Source organism: Anguilla rostrata, chromosome 4 (assembly GCF_018555375.3).
Source record: "Anguilla rostrata isolate EN2019 chromosome 4, ASM1855537v3, whole genome shotgun sequence".
Lineage (NCBI taxonomy): Eukaryota > Metazoa > Chordata > Actinopteri > Anguilliformes > Anguillidae > Anguilla > Anguilla rostrata.
In genome coordinates, this window is record NC_057936.1 from 39,683,538 (window position 1) to 39,699,024 (window position 15,487).

General features: G+C 44.9%; 1 protein-coding gene across 1 annotated transcript in view; it reads right to left on the minus strand.

The window, feature by feature from the left end:
- Nucleotides 1-830: 830 nt before the first annotated feature.
- Nucleotides 831-15,487, minus strand: part of LOC135253390 (ski-like protein) — a 28,112-nt gene continuing 13,455 nt past the window's right edge. The window contains exons 3-8 of the mRNA XM_064332621.1: nt 9,146-9,235; nt 8,271-8,362; nt 7,702-7,892; nt 7,205-7,413; nt 5,708-6,412; nt 831-4,999 (exon numbers count right to left, since the gene is read on the minus strand). Coding sequence (XP_064188691.1) covers nt 4,799-4,999; nt 5,708-6,412; nt 7,205-7,413; nt 7,702-7,892; nt 8,271-8,362; nt 9,146-9,235 — 1,488 coding nt within the window. The 3' untranslated portion in view covers nt 831-4,798. The remainder of the gene's footprint in view (nt 5,000-5,707; nt 6,413-7,204; nt 7,414-7,701; nt 7,893-8,270; nt 8,363-9,145; nt 9,236-15,487) is intronic.

Here is a 15,487-nt window from a genome sequence, read left to right on the forward strand (position 1 = left end):
AATAGAAAATTACAGTGACTACATATATCAAATCTATCAGTATTTGTCCACCCTAATACCAAAGTCTCCCATTCTTACAACCAACAAGTTACAGCTGTCCTCCCAACAAAGGTTGTTCCCAAAAGTGTCAATGATGTTAAAACCCTTCAAAAGTGACTCTAACATTCAAACAACAACCCCAACAGTCCCTAGCTTTCTTTGTCATGTGCATTGAAAATGGCAAATGAGATATTTCTGATGAAATTCGATATAAGATTATTCAACTGGATTAAAGGTGGAAGTCAAAGGAAAATAAGTGAAAAACAGTAGATTTCATAACAGGAGTTCAAAAGATTATTGCAAGATACTGAGAAAATGGGACGTCTAAATCCTAACAACCATGCAAGAATTGGTAGACCACCAAAACTCTCACCATCACAAAGACACTGCTTAAAAATCCAAGAGATGAAGAAAATGCAACCAACTTCTGAACTTTGGAGGTGTTTAGAACATTCATGGAAAATATCTCTGCAGATTTCTTCGAAAATCTCTAAGCAAGTTTACCAAAAAGCATGGTAGCTGTAATAAAGGCAAAGGGTCGACACACTAAATACTGAAGAACTTGATATTGTACATAGTCGTGGAGGTTTTGGTGTAATTTCTGCATTATTTTCTGACACTGAAAAATAACTAATGTGCAATTAATAGCTGTTTTAACTGGAAAGTAAATAAAAAGGGTGGTATCTCACTTTTGCACAGTATGGTATAGCCTATGCATAAACATTTGAGCTGCCAACAAAAATATTTTTCACAGAAAAAATAAAACAAAAAAACCACACCAACACAACAGCTTGCTTGACACTACAGAAGTTTACTCGAATTTGATTCAAGTCAATGGTCTATACAAGGATATATTTACAGAATCTAAATCTGAGGGGACAGAAACACAGAGAACTCTTTACAATACAACTGAGGTATCAGCTAGAAGCATAAAAGCATTTCTAGTAAATATGTACTGTGATAGACGGTTTGAGGTGCAGTGTCATTTGCTTAAAAATTATTTTTTTTATCACAACATGAGGTAGGAGAACAGTGTTTTTCATGCAACACTAGAACAAATGTGTCAACACACTGTGTAGTATTGGCAACATAGCACTGTATGCAATGATCATACACAGACATTGTTGCGATTTGTTTCATATCAGCAATTAAAATATATATTTCATTAAATGTTACAAAGCCATCGAATAATATGTTTTGTTTGTTTTGCAAAGTCTAGATATTTCTGTTCTCATAACTGTAAACAGACTGCACCAATCTGTTTTTCGATTTACTTGTCAGATCGTATTTCTTCAGTCCCATCTAACCTTCTGTTTTACGTCATTTGTGCGCCCAAGACCAGCATATCCACAAACCAACTGTCAAGTTCAGCTGTGACGCACACTAGCTTTGCTTGCTTCAGCTTATGACTGACATTTGTCATCCTTCAATCGCTCAAGGTTATTTTAAATGTCAAAGAAAAAAACAGGCAAACTTGTTTATTACTATGATCATTTTTTACATTGCACTGTGCTCGCGGGGTTGACGGGCATAAACGAGTCTCAATTAGCTATATACATAAATCCTGCTCAACTATAAAATATGCACTGTGAATATGTACACAAATCAACCCATATGTCCATGAGGTAGCCGGGGCTAACACTCTGATGTGACACTGCAGACAAAAAATATCCACAATTGAAACATTACAAAATGTTCTGGACTCCAAGCGCATGCACAGAGTCCGGCAACAGATTTTAAAACTAACCCTGATAATGTCCCTTCCACGAATATCGCAGTGCAACACATGGGGATGTAGCAATTACCGTTTTTGTTTTGTTGTTAAATCCAAATACATAACGTGTTTTATATGAAAAGATACAAATTGTCTAATTGTTGCGTGTTGCGCTTAATTTTTCGTAAAATGTATTTCATCTGTTTGCAAGCAAGAAAACCTCATAAATTTGAATGTGAACGTCATAAAAAGAGAATGAAACTCAGCCCTTGTCATTATCGATCTGAGAACACAGCCACCAAAAGAAAACTTCTTGAGATTCAAAAAAAATCTTTTAAAACTGAATTTGCTTAATTAGCAAGTGATTGGGATTGTGTTTGTTGATTGCACCCCTATGTCTGCATAAACTTTTGGAGATTTCTTTTTCTTCTGAACTAACAAAGCTAATATATTTACGATTACATTATATTTACAAAACAGAATACTAATCTGCATTCGTGCATACCTTAAGTACATTTAGTGTAATTTTATCAAAGTTTCCTGTATGTAGACTTGCATTTTTGGCATTGAAATACACTTTAAAAGGAAAAACTTTCCAGTGTGAATAAATTATTTACCATACAAAAAATATGTGTTATATTGGTGTTGGAGGGGGAGGGGGAGGGGGAGGGGGGGTCTTTACCTATAAGATGTAAAAGTTGCAGAGTTATGAATCTTAAGATGTAAAGGTTGCAGAGTTATGAATCTTGTTGGAGGGGTGGTCTTAACCTATAAGATGTAAAGGTTGCAGAGTTATGATTTTATATCACAATATAAAAAATTCCTTAGAATCGTACATGAATCTGAGTAACTCTCACGCAGGTCGAGACCACAACTATTAATACTGCAGGTCTGCTGGCATTCAAGGATCAACAGTGTCCGACAACGCCACGGCACCTGGCAAAGCAGCAATGTCCTCCACCAGTCTAAAAAGCCTGCAAGAAAATAAATGGATAAAAAGCTGGTGCATATGTAGGTGGAGCGGTCTCGTCTCTAGGTTAGGCTACACAACGATAGCAGCACCTGCCCATTGCTGTTATGAGGCACCTAGTCTACTCCTCCGTCCCCTTCTCCCCAGTTGGATCTCTGTTCCTTTTCTGAAACAGAAAGACTAACCGGGCTGCCAGATTGTTCCGATCAGGCGGACTCATTTCACCAAAACATCTGCTTTCATTAACATGACATGAAAAGACATACAAAACAATACAAATGAGAAAATATACCAAATCGGGCCTTCGTTAAATAGCAGCCAGACAGCAGCAATTCGGCACAAATTTTGTATGCTTTGATTAGCTCATTAGAAATAAATGTTAGGGAGTATAAAATACAATAATGTCTTAACATATGTCTGGTTTCATACATTTCATATGAATCTTTAAATATACATTGTAGAACAGTTTGTGAAATTACTGTAATATATTTTACAATATTTGCATAAAATTTTATCGAGAATAATTACATATTTTGTGGTGTCTAGGAAAGGAACATTACTTAGGAATTACTCAGCCGGCACCACTAAAGAACTATCTTGACTGAATTTGAGCTTCGAATGGAAGGTCCACCTAACACCAGGTCATATTTTTAATGCTGTGCGGACTTGGCTCCCATCAGCATGTAAACCTATCGAAGCTCAGTACGTAATGTTACGAGCCTGGCAAGTGAGGCTACAGGCTACATTCCTAATATTTTGGATATATAACCGCATTCATATATTAATCTGTATCAGAGAAAAAGGAGCAGTCTACACTCTCAGAAAGAAAGGGTCGTTGGCTTGTCTCCATAGGGGAACCTTTTAGTTCTTTATGGAACCCTATAACAAGTGGGAAAAATGTGATAGCTTTCTGACTGAACCAAGCCTGCAGACACAAAGGAGCCTTTTGGAACCATTTTTTCCCAGAGTGTAGTTTTCTGACTGGCTGTAGACATGAGGTTTTTGCTCCTTGCAACCCTGTGCCAACATGGGGACACCAGGGTAAAACAACTTCACCCCTCAGCACAGTGACATTCCAAAGTTCCTCTCTCCCAGCACACCAATGTTGTGTGGTTCCTTCCTGCCATCTCTGGCGCCTGTCCCAAATGTATGCCAACCCCCTACCCCCCGCCCCCCGCCCCACCACAACCCTTTCCTCCTGAACGGGTTCCTCTTCAAAAGGGTACAAATCTTCGTACTTTACATATTCATATTTTTATATAAATATCTGCACATTGTTTATCATTTTATCATGTTAGGGTGGGGAAGGATACGTATTTCCCATGCAGGGAAGTTTGTGGCTCTGGTTGGCCGTACAGGAGTCTGGGCTCCCTGTAAAAGGGGGTGGGGAAGTGAACGGGAGCCACAGTCGGGGTCTTCTCGGAGAAGCTGACCACACCCTCGCAACGCCCAAGAGTTTCCTTCCCAACAGTGGGAGTTTTGGGGGTTAAATTTCTGCCATCTTTGTGCGCTACTTGCTGCTTAAATTTGGGGAGGGGGGGGCTATGATGAGAATGGAATCCTTTAGGGGGGGGGGGGCATCGCTGACACTCTTGTCAAACTTGTCCAGCCACAGTGATGGCATCAGCCAGCTGACCCGAAAGCAACCCCTGGGACGGGTATGGAATCGTTCATCCACAGTGTTTTGGGGTCCAAGTCTCAGTGCCTCAGGACTGCTGGGGTGTGCTGTAACACGGGGCAAGGAGTGGGGACCACAAGGGGGATCAGGGGGACCATGGGGCCAGGCTGTGGGAATTAATGGGGTGGGTGTGGCCAGTGGCCCATAAAGCAGCAGCCTTCGCAAAAAAATTAAAAAAAAGTTAAAACCTCAACCCACCCCCTGGATCAGTCATAAGATTTTTTTTTCCTTGCAAGATCTCATAAAAAGATAATCATCTTGATTTAAAAACACAAACAATGATAAAAAGTGTCCGTTTAAAGAAGAAGAAAGCAATGTCCTGTACAGAACTGGGAAAGCCGAGAGGGCGTGTGGTTTGGGGATCAGCAGGAAGTCGGAGGTCCCCTGGTTGGGTGGCCTAGTCCTGGGCGGGGCTGGCGTGGGGCGCCGTCTCGGGGGCGGGGAGGCCCCCCGAGCCACCGGACTGGGACATCTGCTGCCTGAGCTGGGAGATCATGAGCTCCAGCTTCTCCCGTGCCTCCCTTTCCCTGCGCAGCTCCTCCTGCAGCTCCTCCCTGTCCTGCTCCGCCTGATCCAGCCTGCGCCGCAACTCCAGCAGCTGAGGAGGAGGAGAGGGAGGCGGGGTTAGACACAGAAAATAGAACTACAAACAGCTTGTACAAGATACAGCACTGGGGCCCGACTGTGGGCGGGGTTAGACACAGAAAATAGAACTACAAACAGCTTGTACGAGATACAGCACTGGGGCCCGACTGTGGGCGGGGTTAGACACAGAAAATAGAACTACAAACAGCCTGTATGAGATACAGCATTGGGGCCTGGTTGTGGGCGGGGTTAGACACTGGAAATTGAACTACAAACAGCCTGTATGAGATACAGCACTGGGGCCCGACTGTGGGTGGGGTTAGACACTGGAAATAGAACTACAAACAGCCTGTATGAGATACAGCATTGGGGCCTGGTTGTGGGCGGGGTTAGACACTGGAAATTGAACTACAAACAGCCTGTATGAGATACAGCACTGGGGCCTGACTGTGGGCGGGGTTAGACACTGGAAATAGAACTACCAACAGCTTGTATGAGATACAGCACTGGGGCCAGACTCTAACTGTGACGGAGGAGTATCACAGAGCCAATACCTGTATCACATATCAGCTCAACTCACGGAGACATTATTTCTACAAAAGAATTGTCAAGACATGGTAACAACTCAGGGATGGCTTATTCCTGTATCATCCACTGTACGATGTTCATTTCTTATGTCTGTCTCAGTTATGCCCCCTGTCTCCCCTGGCTGGTACTGTACCTGAGAGGTGTAGTGGGCCTCCTGGCTTTGCTCCATGTTCTGCTTGCATGTGCACGTCTGTGGCTTCAGATTCCCCACTGTGTCCAGCTTGCTTTCATTCTGATTTTGAGCATGCTCAGTACTCCCCTCCATGTCATTCTGAGCATCCCCAGTGCGTTCCTTCCCTTCATTTTGACAGTGCTCAATGTGCACCAGCTCCTTACTCTGAGCATGCTCAGTGTGCTCCTCCCCCTTACTCTGAGCATGCTCAGTATGCTTCTCTCCCTTGCTCTGAGAATGCTCAGTGTCCTCCTCTCCCTTACTCTGAGCATGCTCAGTGTGCTCCTCCCCCTTACCCTGAGCATGCTCAGTGACCTCCTCTCCCTTACTTTGAGCATGCTCAGTATGCTCCTCTCCCTTACTCTGAGCATGCTCAGTATGCTCCTCTCCCTTACTCTGAGCATGCTCAGTCTGCTCCTCCCCCTTACTCTGACCATGCTCAGTGCATTTCTTATTCTGACCATGCTCAGTCTGCTCTTCTCTATTCTTTTGAGCTGCCGTGGTGCTCTTCTTCTTATTCTGACCAGACTCGGAACACTCCTCCTTTTTCTGAGCATGCCCAGTGCCTTCCTCCTTCTCCTGCACATGCTCAGTATGCACTTCCTCCGATTCCTTTTGTAGCTCTCCTTGGACTGTGGGGCCACCTCTGCGCATTGCCTCCAATTCCTGTCGCACACATACACAGCTCTGTCAATACCCAGCTGTGTGTGTGCACGAACACAAACGAACATGCAAATGTGCACTCACACACACCCCAGTGACAGAAACAGCACTCTACATGTCAGTCAGAATTAAACCCAATTCATTTGGAGCTGCTGCAGGTTTCACTACAAAAAGGGGGATGCTGTGGCAGGTTCAGCTCAGTGTAATAACCTGAAGAAAGAACCGAAATGCTTCAAACTGCTATGAACTGAGAACCTTATGCACACGTGTGCACAAACCTGGTTGCACACAACCTTCACCCACACTTGAACAGGAAAACTTGAACATCAAACAGGAAAATACGACACTCTATAGTTCAAAAACACTGGGGTTACAAAGAGTTCATCAGAGGATATTGATCCAATTTATACAAGTAATTTTCCTAAATTAATCAGCATGTCTAAAAAATAGGTCACATCTAAAATCTCAAAAATTTGTATGCGAGGCAGTAGCAGCTCATGGGCCTTATCACAAAGGAGGCGAGTGCCTTACAGAAAGTGAGTTAAAAGAAACTTTCTCTCCTCTCTCTCAAACTTGAGCAATTTCTGGCCGCCACTGATGCTAGGTACTTGAAGAACAAAACATTTGCTTTGGCCAGTGCATTTGGAAATATATATATATATATTTTTTTTAATTAAAAAAAAAACCTAGAAATACAAATACTCGTGTTTGACCCAGGTGAGCACACACACACACACGTGCATGCACATACACGTGTACACACACACGCGCGCGCGCGCGCGCAGTGGTACTTGCCATCTCCAGCTGCCTGTGTTTCTGCAGGGTGGATTGTAGCACCTCCTGCTGCCTGCAGTACATCTGCAGGACCTCCAGCACCATCCTGTCCTTGTCCTCCTCCCTCAGAGGCTTAGAGCAGCTGTCCTCACCCTGGGGCGTTTCCATGGCAGCGAGCCAGGGCGGGGGTTTCACCTCACCTGCTGCAGAGCCACATGTCGTGTGCAAGCCTGTGACACGGAGGCCAAGGGTAAGAGAAACGGCACACAGAGATGCATACACACACACACCGGCCACTGATAGCAAACGTACCAGTTTCCTCTGTGTTCACACTGCCACTGCTAGGTAATGCACTGCAGCTACATTGTGAAGGAGAATTGAGAGTGTGTGTGTGTGTGTGTGTGTGTGTGTGCGCGTGCGCGTTTGTGAGTGTAAGCGCTTATGTCCACTGTGTATTTATGCATGTGTATAGTGCGTGTGTAATCTGTGTGCTTTACGTGGGCACATGTGCCACTGACCAGATGCAGGGGATGACATCACTGCCGTGTCCTCCGGGTCCTGGGACAGCCCCCTCCTTCGCGCCCCACTGTAGTGCTGTTTGTACAGTGCCTCCAGAACCTCCATACCTAGCCCCGCCCCCTCCTTCCCCAAGGGTGGGGCCTGAGAAATGTTTGGAGTCCCTACTTTATCATACATGTACAGGAGGCAGCTGGAAGCCCATAAGGGAGGGAAGGGGGGAGAGAAAGAAAGAGTGAGTGAGTTTGGCAACATTGTGATTTAAAGTCTATAAATAGACATCGATCAGCACAAGTAAAATCAAACGATATTAAAAAAGGTATGGTCATCCTTGCATGGATTTGCAGACCATGTACATTTTCTATTGCCATTCCACCTGTACATTAGTAAATGCATTTGTTTTACTCAGTGTGTGTCTGTGTGTGTGTGCACCTATGTATGTGTGCAGGGGGAAAACAGCATCACTATTAATATAGTCCTCACTAATTCCATTCCAGATTTCACTGCTAGGACAACAGCTACGAGCCAGACATAAAGGTCACAGAGATGCATGCTGGGAAAAGGACAGTACCTGCGGTGGAGGACTGAAGTAGCATGGCCGGCCTCCTCTTTGATGTCCGGGCAGAGCCGGGGTTTGAGGATGAGGGCAGGGTGGGATTTTGCCTGCACGTGTGACAAACGAACAAGTAGGCCGATCACACGTCATGGCAGAAGGGCTGGGCAGACATACTGACAGGTAAGGAACAGCATCCAGCTCCTGCTGTATTTTTGGATATGCCTTTCAACGAATCAAGTTTTGGCAAAAGGTATATTGCCATATTCTTTCCATTGAAATGTAACATAATGACCTGTGCCATAATGACCCTGAACATGTTCACTGACTGTAACTGGCTAAGCCCATAATATGCTCAGTGGCTATAACTGGCTAAGCCCGTAATATGCTCAGTGACTGTAACTGGCTAAGCCCGTAATATGCTCAGTGACTGTAACTGGCTAAGCCCTGAATATGCTCAGTGACTGTAACTGGCTAAGCCCTGAATATGCTCAGTGACTGTAACTGGCTAAGCCCTGAATATGCTCAGTGACTGTAACTGGCTAAACCCTGAATATGCTCAGTGACTGTAACTGGCTAAACCCTGAATATGCTCAGTGACTGTAACTGGCTAAACCCTGAATATGCTCAGTGACTGTAACTGGCTAAACCCTGAATATGCTCAGTGACTGTAACTGGCTATGGCTTGTTTGAGATCAGAGGTGGAGGGTGTCATAGAGCTAAACTAAATGGCTCTCCTCAACAGGGCATGAGCAGCAAGAGGCAGGCAGTGCAGGGTGTGGAGTGGGGCGGGGTTAGTGTTAAAATGTGTCGGGTTTTCATTACAATGTATCCCTCCAGACAGGGGGAGGAGTCAGCTGGGCAGGAAAGAGGATCTGGGGGGAGGAGATTACCTTTTGGTCTGGCTCGCTTTCACAGAGTTTCTCATTCTGAGAGCAGACATCAGAGACCTTCTTTACTGCCCTGTCATCTGCACCATCCTTCTGTGAGCGAGAGAGGGAGCGAAAGGGAGGTGGAGAGGAGAGGAGAGGAGAGGAGAGAAGAGGAGACAGAGTATTATGTAGCTTGATGTTACTATTCCTGATTGAGATCTTATGAAAATGACTGTTTTGGCAATGCTGTTGTCATGCCAATAAAGCATATTTGAATTTGTGGGAGAAAGAAAACAGGAGGCAGTGAGAAAGAGAATTGTTATTTGAGAGGGGGCTGTTTGAAGCCTCCTCCCCATTGTACCTCACGATTCACAGTGGAGTTTCAGCCCCATGCAGTGACAGCAGCTCCCGCTAGAATAACAATAACTCTGCATGTAGCCTGTCAGTACTGCACACACGCATGCAAGAGAGACACGCACACTCTCTCTCTCTCACACACACACACACACACACACACACACACTCTCTCATGCACTCACACACACAAGCACACACAAACACACACACGCACACTCACACTCTCACACACGCACACTCAAGTACGCTCTCACGCACCTACACACACACCCACACGTACACGCACACACACGCGCGCGCACACACACGCACACGTGCACACACTCTCACACACACACATTCTCACGCAAACACACACAAAGACACACAAGCACACACACACACTCACTCATGTGCACACACACGCAGAGTGCCACGCTCAGTGTGGTGATGCGATTTGCTGTGTGACGGAGAGGCAGGGGTTCAGCCGAAGCTAAAGCTGCCGCCACGGCAACAGACAGCAGCACCGCCCCCCCGCTCCTCTCAGAACACACGCTGGACTCACAGAGCGGGGGCGGGGCACAAACAACGCATGCTGTTTTCATCACAATCAACTCTTAACAAAACACATTTCCCTAGCACAAAAAAAAGGAACGTTCTCTTTTAAATAAAAAAGGACGTGATTCTTCAGAGAGCGAAGAGGAAAATCGATACGTGGTCAGCCCGAGTGGCCCCTCTGAAAGCTCCTACCCAACTCCCCTATTTACTTCACTAATTATTGTCAAAATTATCGGTTCTGCCTTTTGACGTCTCCCGAGTGCGTAACTGCGCCGCGGCGGGCGCGAGTAGCGAGCGTGTGGGCGTGCGCGCGGGGGTGAGATCGCGTGGGCGTGCGGAGGGTTTGAGAGGAATCTCACTGCAGCAGAATGCAGAATGGAGAGGGGAGGAGACAGAGAGAGAGAGAGAGAGAGAGAGAGAGAGAGAGCAGGAGCGTGAGAGGGAGAGGGAGGGGGGCAGTGAGACGGACAGAGAGGAGACAGATGGATAAATACGCAAGACTCCATTTTCAGCTAACTGCTCTGCCAATGTGCCCGTCGTGTCCTGCCAATGCAGAAAAAAGAGAAAATCCAAAAAAGGGAGAGACAGAGAGAACAGGGATGAGAGAAGCTCAATGCAGTGCATGAAATATGAAACACCATGTATGCACGTGTGAGTGTCTGTATGTGTACACACACACACACACACATATATATATTTATAGACAGTCACACGCGCATGCACATACACACAGAGTGAAGTGGAGTGGGGGGAGGGGGTCGTGCAAGAGAGAGAAAGGGGATGAGAGAAAGAGGAGGAGGGAGAGACAGAAAGAAAAGAACAGAGAGAGGGAGGGAGGGAGGCACACTGACCCAGTGACGTTCTCTTCATATCCTCAGAGGGACAAATGCATATTACAGCATGGCACCTCAGTCACACCTCGCACGCATAGGCGCATTATAAAAGGAAGGCTTTGAGAGGGAAGCCTGCTCGCCCACCCCAGCACACCACACCACACACTGCGCAGCAGGAGGAGCGGCTCTGTCTGCGGTTACCGCAGTAACCACAGAGGGGTTCAGCCCTCCCCACCCCGCTCCCTGGTACCGGCACATTCTCCCGCATCTCCCCCCCACCCCCACATCTTTCGGTGGGGATATGAAGGCTGATGGTGCCTCCGTCTCCCACGACCTCACTCGCAGTACTGCCAGAGCATGCCAGCTATCAGCTATTCCTGCATTTTCAGTTTTCTGTTCCTTACCAACGCAAGACTGGTAATACAGGAAAACACACTCTGACACACACACACACATACACAAACACAAACAGACATACATACAGACACACACGCATATGTACACAGATACACATGCACACAAACAAACACACACACATGCACGCTCAGAGACACACACACACACACACACACACAAACGCACACAGACATACACATATACACACACGTGCATGCATGCACAAGCACGCACACACACACACACACAAACAGTAGTAAACCTGGGGTACTGTATTTTTCAGGTGTGAGAGGAGAATCATATCTAGACAATGTTCAGCACCCCTCCTGACAAGTCAGTCGGCACCACAAGGCCCTTTTCGTTTTGGAGACACCGGCACACGTGTCAAGTCTGATTAACTTCACCTCTTCATTTTACTCAGGCCCAACTGACTTTAGCATGCGGCCTTCTGATAAACACTGCATTGGGCCAGCACTGCAAAGCTCCCGTTGTGTCTTTTCCAAGCTGGGACAGTGGCGTGGCCCCATTACGACACTCCATTTACCATCTGCAATGCCTGGGCTCCATTCCGGCTCGAACCTGCTTCTCAGCTCCTGGGAGCCAATTTATCCTCACAATGGAGTTTAGCCAAATAAATTGTGACCATTTCTCAAAAAGCAAATTCAATCTCAATCTCAGACTAATATATTGAACACAATCATTACAATTAATTCACATACAATTCATGGACCAGTAAGGTCTAAAAGGTAAGGTGACATAATTACATCGTTATAATGACTTACACAAAATTACACCGTGTAACAATAATTGTACTAGACAGTTGCTGGATGAATGCAAATAGTTTAATATCATATATTAGCATAACACATCGCTGTGCTAATAAATCAACAACTAATGTCCCAAATGGCACTAACAGTAAAATGAATTTATTAACTTTCAATGCAGCAGGACAGAAAGTGAGAGCCCAGCTGAGTTACAGTGATGGCTTGAGGAAACAGGGCAGGTCAGGCATGTGGGCGTTGCCAGGCGACTGTGTAGCCAATCAGCTGCAGGGGGAGGAGTTCAAGTGGCCAAGAGTGGTTTAAAAGAGCAAGAAATTGATTAGGAAACTGAGGGTAAGACCGCAGCTCTTGAGATGCGCTGCGGGAATGGGCCCAGTGAGTCAGGACCTGATTTACAGTCTCCCTCTCTGACTCACTGTGCCTCTGACGCACTCTAGTGCTCTCCTTCACTCGTTTCAGTGCTTCTATCTATGACTCACTCTCTCTCTATCTCTGTGGCTCTGCCTCCACGGCCCTGCCCCCTTCCTGCTCTCTCCGACCTGCAGCCTTATGTTTGTGGCAGGCTGCTGTAGAGGGGCTGCTCTCCAGCTCCCTGCAGTACGGCCTGACCCTGCAGGCTGGGAGCGTTACCCAGCTGTCAGTGCAAGCTCGGGTTCAGACGCACGCCGTCCAGATCAACTAACTCAGGTAATACACACGCACACGCACACACACGCAAGCAAGCCGGCATGCAAGAACGTACACACACTCACACATCAAACTCACACACACACGCACGCACGCACACACACAGGTACACGCACACACACATCAAAGCGTGCACACACACACACACACACACCCGGCACGCACAAATGCACACACACATCAAAGTGCACGCAGGCATGCACTCACACACACAAAAACAAACACACACACAAAAGGAAAAACAAACACATACACAAACACACTCAATAAGGCGAATCCTCACAGGAAAGGACAGGGTGAAATCACTAGCTACTCCTCCAGACAGCCCCCACAGTGCTGGTGATAAAATAAGAAAGTGCTTTGGTCCAATGAGCGACGATGCTAAAGCAGCACCAGCCCGCTGCACGACCTCCTGTCTGATCCCCGCTGGAGCACTGTGCCGCCGTGATATGGCTTCCGTAACGCCACGGAAACGCCATGAGAACACAAAGTGTTACCAAGGACATCGCTAGGCAAAATCCTCTCCACAGCACAGCAACACTGCTACACAAAGATGTGTCTCTGTGTGCAAGACAAACACACCCACATATCTACACTCACACCTATGCACACGCCCAAGCATCTAATGCACGCTAACACTATCTACACACATCCAGACACACACAGACATTTTTACATCCCCATGCACAGGCGCTTCAACACACACTTGTATCTACACATGCGCACTTACATACACACGAACACAACTCCATACATGTTGGTATCTAAATGTGCATGTGCGCACAAACACACACGTACAGGGTTTTCCCTGCAATTAAATCAAGCCGTCTATAGGAAAAACCACGCAAAAAAAAAAACAGTGAAATGATTAGAAATGCGAATGTACTGGTACAATTTTGTCGTGAATGAAACTGCATTTCAAAGTTCTTAAAGGAGTACCATGGTGGTTGAACGTGACACTTCCCAGTTGTCTTCAGGCAACAACAAAACAAAGGTGCATAATTTTTAATTCTTAAGTCATTTTAATACACTTTAAAACGTATTTTTCTAAGCCTAAATTTCCCACGATAAAAATTCACCCGAACCGTCTGGGCGTGGTAATGATAACTGTCAGTTAGCTATGATTGACAGACCGTGCCCGTTTTCCATAGCTACCCCCATGATACGCGTCTCTTGGGAGACTGAATTTTCACAAGCTAGCTAGCTTAGTAGGGCTAGTATATCAAGTATCGGTAGATAGCTAAGGTAAGGACGTTGACTTATATCCAATTATAATTTTTGATATCTAGCTAGCCAAGTTAAGATAAAAGCACAACTATAACGTCCTCATAAAAGCAAACTAGCAAGCTAACGTTATCGATAACATTGTATTATGAAAGCAAACCTCCTAGCTAGCTAACGTTAGCTAGCTAGCTAAATGAATATAACCAGAAATAATCTAAAGGCACTCTAATTTAAGTGAACCTAACGTTAGTCAAATATTTGCATTGTCTGAACAGCAGGACGGTGTGTGCTGTCAGATTTCTTTACGGGGCGTGGAAATGGGAGTAGTTACTGTATTAGTGACGTAGCAAAATGACAACTTTCTCAACCGGTTGAAAATAGGACGATGAATTTAAAACGCATATTTCTTCAAAAATACAGAACGGACATATTTAATACTTTGCTTATTGTGTTTCTTCAATGCCTCTTGTGCAAATAGCACATAAAACCGAGAAAGTGTGAAAATCACCATGGTACTCCTTTAAAGTTTTGTCTTTCAAGTTTATGTGCAACCTTAAACACATTAAATTAACTACAGTAGAATCATCTTAAATTGCATTAAAGAATGAAACAGACAGACTGCTCAATACCGCGGGTGCCACTTGCAGAAACTGCCTACCATCACACATTTTTGCGGTTTTGTGTCTTTATAGGGTAACTGTCAGTGTATTTACGCCAAATTTGAATGTATATTTATAGATCATTATGCGATGTAATTGGACATAATTCCATGAAAATATGTGCTAATGGTATATGCAAATATGCAGTTGCTTTACAACAGAATGAATCAGAAAAGGTTCGGGATTTGGCAATTCTATACAAATACCCGAATTATGTGATAATCCATAATGGAATTAAGTGCATTCTACTGTATGAACCTACACTGTTTTTGCTTGTCTATGCAGATTTAACTGAGAAATAAAATTTTGAAAAGCCTTTACTGTTGTGTAGGTAGGGTACAAGTAGCCTAACACCAGTGACAAAAAAGGATGGTGTATGCATTCTTTGAGTGAATTTATAAAAAATAATTTAAATACAGTAAGCTGACATTTGTGTGAATTCTTTTAAGTTTAAAGGTTAATTAATACTGTACCTAAAGTTCTGAGTGACAAAAATGAACTACATTTTAAGACATATTACAATTCCAAATACTAGTATTCTTGCAGAATGGCCCCTGTACAATGTGTAAATCCTTGAGTATAGGCTATATTTTTCCCATCAATTCTGGCACTTTCAATATGTAACTCCCTTCAATAAATATTAAAATTTTTCCAACTTTTTATTTTTGTGACACGTTTCATCTTTTATAGTCTACATCTCAACACATTGTGGTAGATGTTGAAGACCAGAACTTTACATTCCAAATGTAGCTAAATATAGGGAAATAAATAAAGTAAGGGAGATGATGCGGCAATGTTGACGGTGGTACAGCCAGACCAACCGCGGTCACTGTCACACAAAGTCACCACCTATTTTGAGCCAGGAAAAACCTCTGTCCGTGGGCCAGA